The 18,642-nt window shown below is 35.6% G+C and overlaps 1 protein-coding gene across 4 annotated transcripts in view; it reads left to right on the plus strand.

Annotated features, from left to right (window-relative positions):
• The window catches only part of spas (spastin), a 322,787-nt gene that overhangs the window by 179,532 nt on the left and 124,613 nt on the right, over positions 1–18,642 (plus strand). For all 4 annotated transcript variants that reach the window (XM_090407599.1, XM_090407596.1, XM_090407597.1 and 1 more), the window contains one exon: positions 7,579–7,732. In XM_090407599.1, the coding sequence (XP_090263725.1) occupies positions 7,579–7,732 (154 nt within the window). The remainder of the gene's footprint in view (positions 1–7,578; positions 7,733–18,642) is intronic.

The following is an 18,642-nucleotide window of genomic DNA, read 5'->3' on the forward strand; positions in this document are numbered from 1 at the left end:
TCAGCATCCAGGTAGATTCCTAACAGGTCATATCGTGAGAAAGTGAGGTTTGGACATTAGGTGAGATCTGGTTGGTCCTTCACATTCCTTAAGAGGCCACATGGAGGGCTTCCATTTATCTAGCTTTGATCCTTGAGCACCCCTCAACTCAACTGCCACTTCATTATTATAAAAAGTAGGCAAATTACTAACGTAAAACCCACTCTTCACAAAAGCCGTGTTTCTCATATATTTCTGTGTACTTCATCCTGAATTCTGTCTTTTACCATTTTCCACAATAACCTTAACCACCACTCCTGAAATACTTATTGGCCTACAATTTTCTGCTTTTTCTTGGAGCCTCCTTTATGTAGTGGACTATTGTCTTCTTTCCACTCTCCTGGGACATTCCCAGAACTGAGGCTTTTAACAACTTGAGCAGAGGAGCTGCCAATTCTCGTGTGTACTCTCATACTTCCCATATTATTTAGATGGGCTGATATCATATCTAATTCCATGGACATATTTTCATTAAGGTTCTACCATATTGTAAGCACCTCCAATTCATCTACCTCTATTCTTGAATCTGATGATACATCCAGCACTGCAGTAGCTCAACTTGAATGATAACATCCTTATAAAATGATCACTTAGTGACGCAACTATTTCATTTGATTTTATTCCTTCCCTACTATCAATACTTATTAGTCAATCTTCCATTCTACCTTTTTACTTACCACATAACAAAATAATGTTGGGATTTTCATTTGGCCTTATCAGCTAGCTTTTCAGCCATTTACTGCTCATGGGCTTGCTGATCACTTTTATCTTTATACTTCCTCCAACTTTTTTTCTTTTTCTGCAACTCTTGCTTAATCATGCTATTCATCCATCATCTAACTCCTGCTTAATTTATCCTCCTAAGTTTGGGCATGCAGTCTGATACTCCTTTCTTTAAATGAAGCAGTATTATACCCAGAGCTTAGAATATTGCCATATGCTGCTAACATCTTTCTTCTCTAATATCTTATTCCATGGCACTGTTCTGAGCTAACTCCTCAATTTGTTGTAATCAGCGGTTTTGTAATTCTGCATATATTCTCTTCTTAACAGAAAATTCTGCATGTCCTGCAGTCTCACAGGTCAAGACTTTATGATCATTTTTCTCAAGCAGAGGCAGCATAGATATATTAGGTACTCTTAAGTTCTGTGATATGACTAGATCCTACACTCTTGAACTTTGAGTCCCCCCCCTCCATTACATGTTGTCTTAGGTAGTTATCTCTTAGTAGCTGTATAAATTTTTTTGTTTTCTTTGCTCCCTGTGACTATTCCTCCTTCCAGCCTGTTGTCTTAGTTGAAGTCTTGTGTAATAATTACTTGGCCTGCACCCATTGTGTTAATTTGCCAATGCTTGAGATCTATATTCTCCCTTGCACTCTTTGGCCTATAGCAGCAATTAACTATATCTTGCTGGACTCTTGTCTCACATCAGATTATCTTTAAATGAACTGTCTTCTGCATCCCTGTTCTCTTGATGTTTTTCAACTCTTTTTGGCTTCATTTCTTGTGCTGTAATTAGCATAACCCCTCCTTCCATTCTGTTCCCTCTGTCCTCTCTGAAGATATTATACCTCTTGCATTCTATCCTTATGACTAACATCCTCCATCAAGCAAGTCTTACTAATGCCTAAAACTTCATCTAGTTCAACTAACCAATGCCAAAACTTAATCCCCACTTGGATTATCCTCGTGACTCTGAGTATTCAGTCGGATACTGCTCCTCTCAAACAGTCCATGATCACTTCCCATACACAACTGAAATTCTTTCCTTGTAGCTTCTTAAGCCACGACACTGCTCCATGCTGCTGCTGAAGTCTGTCATAATTACCAGCTTTGTAATTCAACATAATTACATATTTAACAACCTTCCAGAACAAGACTGCATGGTCATTTTCTCCAATTGAAGTCAGAGTTTCAAACATGATTATGCATACATCTGATACTGTTACTAGATCCAGGACTCTCAAACCTGTAGTCTCCTCCTTGACATGCTGTCTCTCTCAGGTAATTATAATCCTACTAACTGTATAAATTCCATTTCCATCTTGCCCTGTGCCCTTTCCTTCCTCATAATATTTACTCTTCCTGCATTCATTGTGCTAATCTGCTGTGGCATAGAATCCACATCTTCTTTTAGATACCCTCCTGGTCTATAACAGCAACTAACAAAATGTATCCTGTTGGCCTCCATCTCACACCAGACCTAAAATCTTCATTAACTTCTATAGTCAGAGTTCAACTATCACCAAATACCCCTAGCATGTTTTATCGTTTTCTGTGTCAAACAAACATTGATGCCAAAACGTTTTCCTGGTTGAGCTTACATGCAAAAAAAATCCTCTCCTTTACTTCTAATTCTTTTTGGCATTTGTGTACATGTTTCAATGTCCCGTTGGGCTCAGTTACCCTTGCATAATGCCATTACCAATCCATTCAATTTTTAAACATGTAAAACTACATTTAGCATTGCATAATTGTTCAAGAAGTAGCAGAATGAACACTTGAGTGATTCCTTCCCCACACACAATACTAGTTTATCTGATTTTGTACTTCCAACCTCACTGAACAACCCTCCAAACATCTAACTTCAAAAACTATCAAATGCAGTACCTCATTCATATGTCATTTTGTCCATCAAGTTCACTCTGTGCATCTATAAACTGCACACCATTCCTCTTGCACAGTATTCTCATTAACAGTCATCACCCTTCTGTCATGCAGAGGCAGCAGACTCATATCTTTCTTTCTCTCTCTCTCTCTCTCTCTCTCTCTCTCTCTCTCTCTCTTTATTTCTGTCATCATCTCATATCTTCTTCCATTGCATATTTCTCACCCTTCAAATCATTTGTGCCTGGCAAAACAATCAGTTATTTCACTTTTGTCCCTCTGCAAACAGCTTCACTAACATCCTTTATCTTTGCACCTGGAGACATGCTTTCATCACATTCTTATTAAGTACATCTCTTATCAAATTTCCATATAGTACCTTTGCTTTAATTCCAGCAGTTTTTTGCTCTTTCATACTTTCTCATTCAGTTTTCTTTTATTTTCCCTGATGCTGTGTCACACACACACCAATCATTTCTCAAGTCACTCAAGCTCATATTTTGTCCTGTAAAGGCTCTATGTAAGCACACCATTCCTCTCCTCACCTTCATCTCATCATCATCCACATTACTTTTAGCCACTTCTTTCATACTCTCATTCATATTTCATCCGCTAATCCAGTGTTTCTCCAACTTCAGATATCCATGGACCCCTTCTTAAATTTTCTTTATTACCAAGTACCCCTTAATTAATTAATTAAAAAAATAAATTAAAATAAGTTAATTAATTAATTTAAATTAATAAATTAATTTAAAATATTAAAAATTTTATCATCATCAAATTCATGCCATGTAAACTCAAGGGGGTGTACAGGATGTGATAGTGCTACATGAAAAAAACTACATCATTACTAACTTCCTATCTACAATTTTCCTCCAAATCAGTCTGTTACTTGTCAAGACTCCAACATTATCAGATCTTATATTTCTATCGTCTAAGGCACTTTGTACCGTATCAATCCACCTATATCTTGGTCTTCCTCTCGGTCGTTTTGCTGCCAACCTGGCAGAGAACACTTGTTTTGCTAATCTTTCTTCGCCCATTCTGTTTAAGTGACCATACCACCTGAGATTAGCTCTGCTAACGCATTCCTGGATGCTAACAATGTCAAGTTCTTTCCTAATATCCTCGTTTTTAATATGATATTGCCATTGATGCCATTTGTTCACACCTATAATCTTTCTCAGGACTCTCATATCTGCGGTCTCTAGTCTTTGGTCAAGTGTTTTACTTCTGACCCAGCTCTTAGATCCATAAGTTAAAACTGGTTTGAACACTGTCTTGTATACAGCTAATTTAGTGTTCTGATTAATTTCTTTCTTATTCCATATGAATTTATTCAATTGACTTCCCACCATACTAGCTTTGCTGATTCTGTTGTCTATTTCTATATTTAATTTACCATCTTCAGTGAAAATCATGCCTAAGTAGCTGAAATGTTTTACTTGTTCCACAGGTTCTCCATTCACAACACAGTTGACATTTTCAATGATTCTGCCTATTTTCATTGTTTTTGTCTTTTTATTGCTGACCTTCATACCATATCTATTACAACAGCTATTCAATTTAGTCAGAGAATCTTGCAGACTTGTAGCGGATTTATTTAGAAGTATAACATCATCCGCATAAAGCAGAGCTGACATTAACATCTCCAATTTTGATATCAGGTTTAATACCACTTTCCTTCATAATGTGATCCATATAGATAATGAATAACAGAGGGGATAATGTACATCCTTGTCTCACACCAGATTTAACATTAAACCATCTTCCTGTACTTCCTTCAATTCTAACTGCTGACTTACACTCAAATAAAGACTAAGTATTGCTTGATATAATGCCCCATTGACACCATATAACTGCACTGTATTGAATAGCTTCTCTCTTGGGACCTTGTCATATGCCTTTTCCAAATCGACAAAACTTAAATACAGATCTTTGTTATATTCCCATGCTTTCTCGACTTTTGTTGTAAAGTGAAGATCTGATCCTGACAGCCTCTATTTGGCCTGAATCCACCAAGCTTTTCTTCCGCAATTCTTCTCAACCGTTTCTCAAGTATACTTGCATAGATCTTGCCAGGAACACTCAGTAGGGAAATTCCTCTGTAATTCTCACATGCAGTTTTATTTCCCTTTTTATATATGGGTACTATGAGAGCTCTACTCCAATCATCGGGAATTCGTCCCTCTGTCCAGGCTTTCTGAACTATGCAGTGCAGCCACTGTAAGACGTTTATACCACCATACTTCAAAGTACACCTTGAAATCCACAGAACAAGTTTCTTTTCTGCCTCCTTCATCCCTGCTGCTGTATTGTGGAACAATCTTCCCTCCTGATGTGTTTCTCAAGGAGTACAATATCCAGGCTTTTAAATCAAATGTAAACAGGTTTCTCCTTTCCCAACCAACTACCCCTCCTACACACACTACTAATGTACTATAGGTTGATTAACTGACCACTCATATATGGGCTCAACATTAAATCATATTTAGATGTTCTATATTGTACTTCTTTCTCCATCTTCTTGTCTTATTTTTTCAACCTCTTCAAAACTATTTATTCCACACTGCATAGACTTTGTTGCTAGTAATTCTTTCCTGTTTTGCATTTTTCACAAACAACTGAATATCTCTCCTCCAATATATACATAATCACATACAAAGCTGTTCTCAATACTATTGATATTTAGATTGAACAACAGTAGCCTAAGAGTAGAAGTCTGAAGCACTCCACTTCTCTAACTGAATATCCAAACTAATTTTCAGGGCATTGGAAACACACACACACACACACACACACACACACACACACACACACACACACACACACACACACACACACACACACACACGAGGGTGGTCTGAAAAGTTCTCGGCCTAACAATGAAAAAACAAATTATTTTTATTTTTCAACATAATCTCTCTTAAAACTAATACATTTATTCCAGCGATGCTCCAGCACCATTATCCCATCCCTGTAGTGGTTCTCAGTAAAATCTGCAAAATACCCCTCTACTGCAATCACCTATTGATTTGAAGAAAAACACTGACCAGCAAGGAAGAGTTTTAGTTTTGGGAAGAGATGTCAGAGGGAGCCAAATTTGGGGAATAGGGTGGATGCTTTTCAAGATAATTAATAAACAAAATGCCTTTAGCATCCCAAAACACTGATGCCATGACCTTTCCTTCTGATGGAACTGACTTTGTGTTTGGTGCTGGACAACCTGCTTCTGTTCACTGTTTTGACTGCTGTTTGGATTCTGGTGTGTAATGGTGAATCCAAGTCTCATCCATAGTAATAAATCGACGCGCGAAACCAGTTTTATTCTTGTTAAATGCTCCAAGCACTGTTCAGAGATTTTCATGCAAGTGTGTTTTTGATCTGCTGTGAATAAGCATGGCACCCATCTTGCTCAGAGCTTTTTCATTTGTAATTGTTCATGTAAAATATATCCTACACGTTCTTTTGAAATGCCTATAGCCTCAGCAATTTCATGCACTTTGACTCACCAGTCATCCAATACTGTATCGTGCACTTGATCAGTGATTTCTGGTGTTACACTTTTTGGACTCCTTCACGAAGATCATCTTCAAAACTGGTACGGCCATGTTTAAACTTGGCAGCCCGTTTCTTAATTGTCGAAAACAAAGGAGAAGAGTGCCCATAAACTTTTATGAACTTTAAATGAATTTCTTTTGGCGTTAAACCTTCTTTACAAAGAATTTTATAACCTCACGATACTCAATCCATTTCAAGGGATACAGACAACACTTTTGCTTAAGACAGCTGTATAAAACAAACTACTTGATAGAATGACTTGCAATTTCACATGGATGTTTATTACAGATGTACCAACTTAGAAAAAAAAAATCTTGCCGATAGTGTTGCCATCTATGGTTGAGGTCGAGAACTTTTCAGATCACCCTCATATATCTACTTTTCTATCATTTAAAAAAATCTACTTTTCTACAGTTTAAAAAAATATATATATCAAGAGTTTATTTTATTACATAATGCCATTTCTATAATATGTTTTGTCATAACTAGGTTGTATTTTTATCCTATTTATCACACCTATTGGAGTATGCCAGTCATTACAGACCTGTTTTCGTGATTATCACTGATTTTGTTGTAATGGAATATGACCAGTTGAAGAATAGGATGCACTCATTTTATTTTTATAGAGGTGTACTGTTGAAATGATTTGTCAGTTGCATTACAGTAACCAAAAATAGATATGCAGTAGCAGCATGCTGCTTGTCTTCTTATTTCCTACCCAATGATGGAATATGCAGAATTTTAATCATTCATAGTATTATTATTTGACACCTGCAGGGAGTCCAAAGACTCGTTGAGGGAATGTGTGCCAACAGCATCGAGCGATTGAGCTCCTTCCAACTACTAACCACGCTCAAACTTGCTTAACTTTTTGCTTGAGCCATTAGTAGCAGAGGCTCTACCAATCGATAGAGCCTCTACCAATCAATATCTACTGACCTTGCTGGCCAATAGATATTAAAATTTTGAAAGTAGAGAAAGAGTGGTACACTTTTTATTTCACAATATGTTTTTTATTGATTCTAAAAACATAATTTTTTTTTTAGTGTTTTAAGCTTTTCAGTCAGGGCTAACCTAGCTGTCTTAAATAGAAACAGCAGAATTTTCTTTTACCAAATGAGCAAACTATCACATGAATGTAAACATTCAACAGACTGGATATATGACTGATCACCTTTTCCCATTAAGATAGATTTCAGTGCCAGCAAACTTGCCACTTTACTATATATATATCTTGTATGCTCTCCTTGAAATACCATTTCAGGAAATGGATCTTATATTTAGTTTACTGTATTTTAAGAATTTGAGAAATTTCCTGGAAAATTTTCGTATTTCCAAAATATTAAATTTTAAAGTTATTTATTGCAGCGGAGGCAGTCTCCATCTAAAGCTGTAGCTACAGCAGCAAGAGCCCAAAAGTTGAATCGAGCATTAAGCTTGAAAGGAGTTGATCCTAAGCTAGCCCAAGTTATAATGGATGAAATAGTAGATGGAGGACCCATTGTTACTTTTGACGATATTGGTAAGATATTTTTCCTATTTAATTAATGAAATGTGCTTTCTTTCATGGTTATCTGATGATTAGCATTCATTTTTTAACATTTATGGAGACAGCTACTGTGTTATAGTAGCTGTCATTGTTAAACTTCATTTAATATGAACCAAAATAATCACCTGACCATTTTTTTTTTGTTTACTGTTTTTGTTATCTGACCACATGGCTACCAAACTTTAAGCACCTTCCTAAGCCACCCAAATGAACAACATGAATGCATACAATTTACCATTGAAAATCAAAACTCGCTTCCTTTCCTGGATACACTGGTCACGTCTTCCCTCAGCAGTCTCTCGTTCGCTTCTCCCGCAAGCCTACCCATACCAGCCAATAAATGCATGCTAATTCTTACCACCATTCCCCTTCACTAAAACTTAATTAACATTCTCAAAAACAGAGTTATAACAATTTGCTCTAATGAGCAAGATCTTAAACAAAAATTGCATATTATTAGCAATATGTTTATAAACAATGGCTGTAGATAAATACCACCAATAAAATTCTTCGTAAAACTACACTTAAAATGCTACACCAGTAAAACCATAATTATTCCATACATTAAAGTTATCATATAAAATAAATAGAATTTTACACCATTACAACCTTTTGAGCCACCTATGAAATTTAAAAAAAAAAAAAAAAAAAAAAAAAACATACTCAACTCCTCCAAGGATTCACACAGCCCACCCTAGCTTATACTGAATCCATTGTACCTGTAACTTACCTTATATTGGTAAAACTTGACACATAATTCTAGTCAGTTTTATAAATAAAAAAAAAATAAAATAAAAATAAAAAAGTACTCAAATGACACATTACAACAGTTTTGGTAAAGCAGACCTCTCAGATCATGTTCTTAACACTCTACACCAAATTGATTGAAAAGGTACCTGTTCTTTACATAATACAAAACCTGGTATAAATGCAAATTTAAGGAAGCCTGTGATATTTTAATCAATCATCCTAATCTAAATAATAACGGTGGCATAAAAATCCCAAGAATATGGACGGTACACGTTTAGCCCACATATCTTCTTTCGAGTACCTAAGCAATAATTTCAGCTCTTATTTCATGTATTACCACTATCAATACTGTTTTTTTTTTTTTTTTTTGTTCTGATTTATCTGTGAGCTTAATTTATTTTAGTAATTTCTAACCAAATGGATAACAGGACTCTAGCTGTGATGTAAGGTTTATTTTTTCACTAGAGGTCAGGCCAGTAGTGTAACAGGTTGACCAGAGTAATGTTACTTAACTATGTGGATTATAACAAAGTTTGTTTCTGTGTGTGTTTTTCAGATGATGATCTTGATATGAAGGTTGAAACGTCAAGTGATTATTTTGGTTTATATTAAACTGAACTTTTACTAAAGCATGTAGTAGTCTCCAGTGCAGTTAACAAAATATGAAGTGAAGTATAATTTTTGTATACATAAGACATGAAATATATTATATCACGTAATAAAGATTCTAAAAAACTGGAAAATTATATTGCAATTTTATATGTTGCAATATACAGGTAGGCATTCAAAAATCTGGCCAGCGATAATCTGGTTCCTTCAGATCTCTGGCATGGATTTCGGAGCACGCATTTTCAAATTTATTGTGTTGGCACGCTACTGCTTATGTTTTGATGGCGCTGTAATCGATAAGCTTTGTGATAACCTGCTTATTCCTTCTCATTTTATCATTTATTTGCTGCTGTATAGCCCCATTATGGATTCAGCAAAGAAAAGAGGTGACGTAAAACGTAAACATCATTCCTTGTCGATCGCACAGACAGTGTAAGTGCTAAAAAAAATTGATAGTGGCATGTCTGTGCAAACCATTTGTGAAACATACAACATTGGCTCTTCAACAGTGATATTAAAAAACAGAAAAAAAAAACTTAAAGGTCTTTTCTGACAGTATATCAAAAAAGCAAATGTTTGTAAGGAAATCGATGATGGAGGGAAACAGTTTGGAACTGGACAAAGTTCTCATAACCTGGTTTAATTTTCGTGTAAGTGAAGGTGTGGAAATTTCTGGTGATTATTAAAGGAACAAGCCAAAATGTTTCACGAAGAGGTGGGATTGCAACATAATTGTGAATATCCAGAAAGTTGGCGGCATCGTTTCAAGTCATGACATGGCTTACAGTTTCGTGCAGTGTGTGGGGAAAAACGTTCGACAGACAAAGATGTGGCTAGTGCATACATGGATGAATTTGAAAAGTTAGTTTGTGATTAACATTTAAGTCCTGAACAAGTGTACAATGCTGACGAGACTGCCTTGTTTAGGAGATGTATGCCAAAAAGAACTCTAACAACTGAGGATGCAGAATCGCCATCGGGATTTAAAGCTTTGAAGGATCGTGTCATGGTAATGTGCTGCTCTAATGCTGCAGGTACCCATAGACGTAAGTTGCTCGTTATCGGAAAAAGTTTACATCCAAGGAGCTTCAAGAGTATGATACAATTTCCTATCCATTACCGTGCCAACAAGAAGGGGTGGGTTACTACTGATATTACATTGGATTGGTTTCAAAACTGTTTTGTTCCTGAGACTAGGGCTCACTGTAACTCAGTTGGATTAGACCCTAATTGCAAGATACTTCTTATTTTAGACAATTGTTTGGCACGTCCAAAAAGCCGATCAATCCCTGTTAATGAGGTGCCTAGTGAGTTCAGTTAATTCAGGTGCCCCAGTACCGAAGTTCATAAAAGAATTCAACATTAAGGATGCAGTGTGTACTGTGTTGCCAATGTGTGGAAGTCTGTGAAAACATCAACACTGAAAAATGGATGGTATAAATTGTGGCCAAGTTTAATGTTTACTTCTCATTCTAACAAAGATACTGAAAATAATATTGCAGGGTTTAGGGTTCCAAAGAAAAGCAGCTTATACAAGAACTTCTAGCTTATGTTAAAGATGTAACTAATCCTGATGCCAAGGAGCTTTCGTCAAGGATAAATGAAGATGTTTTAACGGAATGGATGAATGCTGATGATAACGTGCCTACAGTTCATCATTACATGGTTAAAAGTCTGGAGAGAAATGCCTCTACAGGTAGTGATGAAGGTGAAAGCAGTGACGAAAATGAGGAAGATGCGAGAGAAAGAAACTCTATTGACAGGTTAATTACGTTGACAACTGAACTGCTGGCTGGACTAGAGCAACGAAGTTTTGTAAGTGAACAAGAAATCATTGATGTTTACTTGCTCCAAGATAAACTTATTAGAGAAAGACCCAAATATATGAAGCAGCAGACACTGCACAATATATTCAAGAAAATAGCTAGGAAGCAGGAAGAAGCAGCAGTAGTGTACACACTTGATAATCCACTGCCATCAACTTCAAGTCAACCAGATGTGCTGTTACCACCATCAACATTTTATTAATTAAAATTCTGAAGAACTATTTTATTCAGTTGAACGAAAATTCTGTAGAACCGTTATATTTAGTCGGTGAACATTAAAATTTCATAAGCTTTTCATTTAGTGTTTAATTTTCTTTCTTTAAAGGACTGTACAGGTAGTCATTTTCTGTTTAAAAATATACAGCATATATAACCATCCGAAATCTGGCATTTTCAAAAATCCGGCACCCTTCATGTCCGGAGATTGCCAGATGCTTGAATACCTACCTGTATGTTGTAATTAAAAATATGTTGCAATTTTATTGTATTTCAAGTGTTATTGTGAAATTAAGTTTATTTTAAAATTAGTGTATTTTATAAATATTTTTACTTATGTATGTTTCATAACTATTTTGGATATTTAAAAATATCCTTTAAAAATGTAAGACATTGTAAAATATCTAAAAGATAGCTTCCAGTGTTTGGCAATTTTTTTCTTGTATACTGACATGCATTTGTGTGTGTGTGTATCTTGTAATTAGTGCAGAAATAAAAATTAGTAATATTTGTTTAAAGGTGAGCATTGAAACTGAATTCAAAGTTTTTGTTTAATTCATATGCAAGAGATGCTTCTAAGTTGTTGCCCTTGTGCATATGTATGGTGTACACACAGAAAAGTCTAATGCTAAAGTAGTTTATACTTCAGCAATTTATTTGCTTATTTTTGCTAGTCATGAAGATGCTTCACATGCAAACTTTTGTTTGCTCACACTTGGGTAAAGGATAAAAACAACATTATAATTTCACGTCAAGTATAATTTTCTTTCTGGCCAATCACTTGGCCAGAAAGATTTTTTTTTCAAGTGAAAAAAAAAAAGTTACTAATTGTTACGATTGAACATTTTAATCGATTATTTTAAATGCATATTTTCATTGTTGTTAGTGTAACTTATGATTCATTAGAATAACAAATAAATATGGATGCTACTTACATTAATTTATTATTTATTTTTGTAAAGTGGCATGTGTATTTATTTATTGTTATTCCATTGTCTTCTACATGCATCTCAATTTTGATGTCAATTTATGATTCAGCCTGTACTGCTGCATTGTTATTTGAGATCCGAGGCTTCATCTTGGCTGTCCTGCATTTGTATATGTTGTCTATAGTAGCTGGAGTATCTTGTCAATATAATATTATGTTTTTGCTTTTAGCAAAGTGTTAATTTCAGCAAGGATTGAGTTTTTTTGTGCAAGTATGCTGCTAGTTGGTTGAGTCTTAGCTACATAGTTGTTTCTCACTATAGCAAACCACTTGAACAGATTTACTTGTCATAATTTAAAAAAAAAAAAGTTTAAAATTTTAAAATGCTTGCCATGCTTTTAAAAAAAAATACACTATAGCAAATGATTTGCTATAACAAACTGTTCTTTTGGCTCTAGAAGTTTGCTATAGTGAGTTGACTGTGATGATAAAATCTCAATGCACTATCAGGATTCTGGATATTTGAAGCATTTTTTAAGTAGTTTAACTTTGTCCTGTTCAAACTAAAGTAATATTTAGGGATTTCTAAAGTAATAGTTGGATTAAAGTGAATTGAGAATATTTTCATCATTCACTTTAGAATTGTATTTTTAATCAAAATTGGATTATATTTCAACAAAATGCTTCTACAAAAGCATAGTTTTTTTTAATTCTCTGTTCTTAATACTAGTTTTATGAGAGTAATTAGTAACTTAATTTTATTTTCTTAAGTATTCCTTTCTTCTAATAATTGTTTATCATCAATATTTGTTTTTTTACTTTACAAGTTTATTATTAAGTGTAAATGTTAAGTATGTAGTGTGGTTTCTCATTATTTATTGCCATTTATAAAGATTGTTTCTGTTGAGCATTTAGAATTAAGATAATTATTCTAGGTGCCTATGTAGGTATGTAGAAATGGTGTTTGTTTGTTCCTGAGTGCCTAGACTGCATGAAGAAAGATGGTTACAGGTTGGATTCCAGTTACTGACTAGAGGAACCTTTTCTGGCCTTTTTTTGTGGTCAGTTCCTGAATTATTTGATTTTTGACATGGACAAGTAGTTTTTTGCTCTTGGAAACTTGGAATTTATTGATCCCAAATCTCAAAAGAAAACTTGATCGTAGAACTCGCTCTATTACAGACTGTAGTGCAAGTGTTGGCTACAAGATGACTGTTCTCTCTCTCTCTCTCTCTCTCTCTCTGCTGAAAAGTCCTGATTCATTGATAACTTGAGTGAATCGTAAAGTATAAACGATGTCTTCAGTAAGTTAGGGCTAAAGGGACTCTCTTACCCTAGGAGAACAAATGGCATTAGGGAGTTAATCTTGATTTATTTACTTGTAGTACAAGTAAATAAATCTTAGGAGATGAAATTGGAGAATGTTGTCATAAATGTTTTGAGAGCAAATCCTAGAAGTGTGAAGGGAGTAAGAAAAAGAATGATAGCAGTGAACTGAAAGATGAAATGCATGAAAATGCAATCAGTAAGGTTGATGTTACAAGTGATAGGGGTGACTCTAAACAGGATGACCTGAGAGAAAATTAAGAGAGTGACCAGATGGTAATGGAAAATACCATTTTCCATTATCATCTGGTAAGAGCAGAGTATGAAAGAGCAAAAGCTCTTTCATACATTATTGAATAAGGATTGAATTTTGTACGTTGATTTATTTAATAAGGAGTGCTTGAGGAGAATGTGACAAAATGTTTTCCTGGTGCCAAGATTAAGGATGTTAGTGGTGCTGTAAGGATGCAGAGAGAAATGAAAGGTATTCATTGGTACAAATGATTTATCAGGTGTTGAGCATCATATGGGAGAAGATATTTTCATGGCCATTGTTCATCAGAATTCTAGCATCCAAACTTAGGCAACAGCTGCTCAACATCCATTTACAGTCAAACGTTTACACTTGCTGAACCTACTACTTTCAGTCATCTTTCATTCCATCTGCCTCAATCCTGTGGGTCAGCCTTCCCTGTGAAACATTTCCAAAGGACTACAACTTCCAACAGTTGAAGAATGTCAACAGATTACTTTACTCCTGACTCTTACTTATACACAGCATTTATTTGGTATAGGTTCTTTTGGCTTTTGTGTTCAAGGAGTAAAAAAGATGAGTTGCTAGGACATGTGAAAAAGAAGAATGAGAAAGTAGGTTGAGTGTTGCATGAACTCACATGACATGTATTTGTGGGTGTGGAGTAAATTTGATGGAAGGAAGGAAAGAGATTATATATATAAAGGTGGATGGCTTGCATTTGAATGGATTTGGGATCAGGAGTAGGTTGTTCAATGCATTTGGTTTGTACTATAATGTTGGGGGGGGGGGGGGGCAGATGAGCATGGGTCCAGGCAACCAGAGGTTAGTAAGTGAGAGTGATCACATAATACTAAATCTAGCACCCTAGGCTCTTAACTTTAGTGTACTAAGCAACACAAGGGTGCAAGGTTGTGGAATGGAGGGAGTATTGCAGTTTATGTATGCTAATGCCTGAAGTATTTGAAATAAGAGCAAGGATAGCTTAATTAGCATCATTTAGCTTAATTAGTCTGTTAGTGAGATTTGGTTGACTGAGGATTATATAGGAATAAAATGCAAAAGATGTACCTTCAGAGAGGACAGAAGAAACAGGATTGGGAGGAGGGGTTTTGCTAATGATAGCAGAGGGAATTGAAGCCAAACAGAGTGGACCTTTTTTTTTTTTGCTTCATTTGAGGCTGTCTGGTATGGAATAGAGGCAAACAGGATGAAATAGATAACTGGTTGCTGGCTGCTATAATCCAGGGGGGGGGGGGTATAAGGGAAAATGTAGATGCCATGCATTGTGTAAATTAGCATGATTGCAGGTTCGAGTAATCATTATGGGAGATTTCAACTATTGAAACAGATTGGGAGGTGAAATGGTTACAAGCAGTGAAGGAAATGGAATTTATACAGCTGCTGAAAGATAATTACCTGAGGCAGTATGTAATGCAGGGAACATGAGGTTCAAGAGCACTGGATCTGATCATAATATCAGAACTTAACAGCACTTTGATATTACACTGCTTCTGCTTTGGGAAAGTGATCATATGGTCTTGACCTGAGAGGATTGCCAAACATGCAGAATTTTCTGTTAAGAAGGGATATTTGTGGAATTACAAAGCAGGTGATTATGACAAGCTGAGGAGTCAGCTTTTACCTCTCATATCTTTCAAATGTATACCACGCATGTTCATTTTTTAACGAATTTAGACTTTTTTGTATTGATGGAATGACAATGGAAGGATAACTAAAGAGTGCTGATGGTGGGGGGGGGGGGGATAACAGAAACAAATGAAATAGTTAATTACTGAGTGAGCATTTTTACATGTGTACCATTTAAGTGGTGATGTTGCAGTGGGTGGATATAGTATTGACCGATGGGAGAATAGAGGTTGAAGAAATGGAGATGCTATAGAATATTGCAGAATCCCAATGCAAACACAGCTGTTGGATTAGATGGCATATCAGCCTGTGTATATGCAAGTTATGCAAGATAATGCAAGTGAATTATCAGTTCCTCTGGCCAAGCTTTACTGGATAAGTGCTAGTAGAGTGGAAAGAGGACAAAATAGTTCCACTGCATAAGGGACAGAAGTAGCAAATTAGAGGCCTATCAGTATCTCAGGAATGATGGTAAATGTTTTGGAGAAATTGGACTGGCTGGATGGAATGCGATACTTTATAAGGCTCAGCATAGTTTTGTGAAGATTAAGTCATGGCTACTCAATGATATTGTTAGTCTTTGCAAAGCATTTGACAAGATTCCACATAGAACTCTATTGCATAAAAAGCAAATGAAGATGGATATGAATCTGGTGATTTGGATTTATATGGTGGCTGATGAACAGACATCAAAGAGTAGTTTATTGACAAGTTGAGTCTGGGAGAAGGCAAGTGACCAGTCTTGTACCACTCTTCTGTTTTAATTTATACATTGATGATATAAGAAATGATTTGATAGGAAATATTTACCATATTTTTCGATAGATAACGCGCGCGTTATCTATACAAAAAAAGTCTAAATTCGTTAAAAATGAACATGCATGGTATGCATTTGAAAGATATGAGAGGTAAATCAAATGTAATAACAAAACAAGGTAGAAGTATTATTATTACACTATTCAAATCCAAAATAAATATTCTTCATCCGACTCAATATTGAAAGAATCAATTGCGTTAAAAATTTAGTTTGGTATTTCTTCAGCTTCATAATCATTGTCACCAGACACCACTGCATTCCCTTGTGCTTTAATGAAACCATTTCTAACACAGTTTTCACTTACAGCAGCCCAACTTTCTACAATCCACGTAATATATCTTTATATGACATTCTTTTCATCTGCCCTGTTTTGTTATATTCATGGATGCCATTCATCATCTAGTCTTCCCACTTAGCCTGCAAATTGTCTTTGAATGGTTTATTTACTGCAAGATCAAGGGATTGGAGTTTTTTTGTTGAACCACCTGGAATGACAGCCAATTTGGAATATTTGCAATTGTTTTAACTTCTGCTGTCGTGTGTGCCCTACACGAATCTGATACTAACAAAGATTTTTGGGTTGAAAAATGCCATTTTTCTCTTTCACCACACATTCTCCAACCAAAATTTCATAACCTTGGAATTTATTCACCCTTTATCATTAGCAGTAACAATAATATCTTTGGAATCGCAACCTTTTTGAACATTCTTTCTTTTGAAAATCGCCATCGGTGGCAGTTTGGAACCATCTGTAGTTATGCAGAGAACCACAATAAAGTTAGACCTTTTGTGCCCTGTTGTAGCAACTGAAACCCCTTTTGCTCCTTTCAGATTCACAGTCCTAGAACTAGGCATGTCAAAACTTATGGGAATCTGTTCCATATTCCCAAAGTGACAAGCATCAACCCCACACAAGTTTTCTCTCAGAAACAAACGAAATTTAGCTACTTTTGCTTCCTAGTCACACAGCAAATTTTGTCCAACACTAGTGGAAGAGTGCACACTAAAATCGTTTCTCTTCATAAATCCAAAAACCCAAGATGGGTAGGCCTTGAAATCCTTTGTGCAATTCTTTTAGATTCTTGCAACACAGATAGTAGATATTCTCATATCTTTAGCTCTTTCACTAACAACCCAATCGAACAGTTTTTTTTTTTTTTTTTATGGTTGGCCACAAGCACCTTCTAAACCTCGTAGCACGTTTCCTCGTATGTGAACATTTCAGGACTGTTTCAGCCTTTTGCCATTCACGAACACTACTTTCTCCAATACGGAACAATCTACCAGCTTCACAATTTCCTTTATCCTTTTGATCTGAATTACCCATGTCTTCAATGGGTAATTCAGATCTAATAATAAAATATAAACAAATAATGATTTACTTTATGAAATATTTTAAAACAGGATGTACGGAATAATTGACCACTGCTACTAGCAACTCACGTGCTTTTAAAGAATTCCTCAGTCCTCTGTCTGTACTTTCTAACTCTACCGCTAGTTGGTGCATGCACGTTATCTATACGTCAAAAGGAGCGATGAAAATGTTGGGGGGCATGTTATATATTAGGTGCGCATTATCTATCGAATAATACGGTAGTTGTTTGATGATGATGCAAAACAGAGAAGAGCAATGATAAATGAAGGTGGTGTAGAGAGATCCAGCAGGATGGCTTAAATACACTAGCAGCATGGGGCAAAGGTAAATGGCTGACAGCTTAATATGGAAAAGTATAAGATACATTTTTGGAAGAAGAGATCACAAGCAGTGTATTATCTTGATGGAAATGAACTGCAGGAAACTGAGGTGAATGTGGACAGGAAGTTGAAGTTCAGAGGGCATATTGTGAAGGTAGCCAAAATAACATATCAGATTATGTGGTTATTGAAGAACATAGTGACAAGCAAAGATAGAGAAGTTATTGTTTTCGTTTATTAAGCTTTAATGAGGCCACATTTGGACTACTGTGTTTTATCTGGACATCCAGATCCAGTGAGGATGAGGTATTGGAGAGGATCCAGAGGTGAGTGACAAAGGTTGTGGCAAGTCTATGGAATACTCCTTATGAGAATAGATTGGAAGATCTGAGGGGTTCAAATAGCTGATAGGCAGAAAAGAAGAGACATCTAAGGTATTAAGAGATTTCATAGGATTGACACTGAAGACTTCCTTCAGTACATGCCAGAAGGGAGAGAATAAGGTGTTTTCCATGGAAATTGTGTAAGAATGTCGTTAGCAAGCTGTTAAGAATTACATTTTTTGCTTCAGGAGCTGTAAATATGGTTTGAAGTGCCAGAGGTGGTTGTGAATGCTTCATCAGTGAATGAGTTTAAGGAGAGGTATAAGTATTGTGTGAATAACAAGTCTCCCATAATGAGTGTTATGACTCCATGGAGACACATGTATTTTTATATTTTTATAATTATATTTTTTCATAATTTTTCTGAAAGATGAGATGGAGAAACATTCATTTAAATCAGAGCAATATATACTACACAAAACTCACCAAA

Source organism: Typopeltis vanoorti, chromosome 17, assembly GCF_054136105.1.
Source record: "Typopeltis vanoorti isolate ZY-2024b chromosome 17, IOZ_Tvanoo_1.0, whole genome shotgun sequence".
NCBI classification, from domain to species: domain Eukaryota; kingdom Metazoa; phylum Arthropoda; class Arachnida; order Uropygi; family Thelyphonidae; genus Typopeltis; species Typopeltis vanoorti.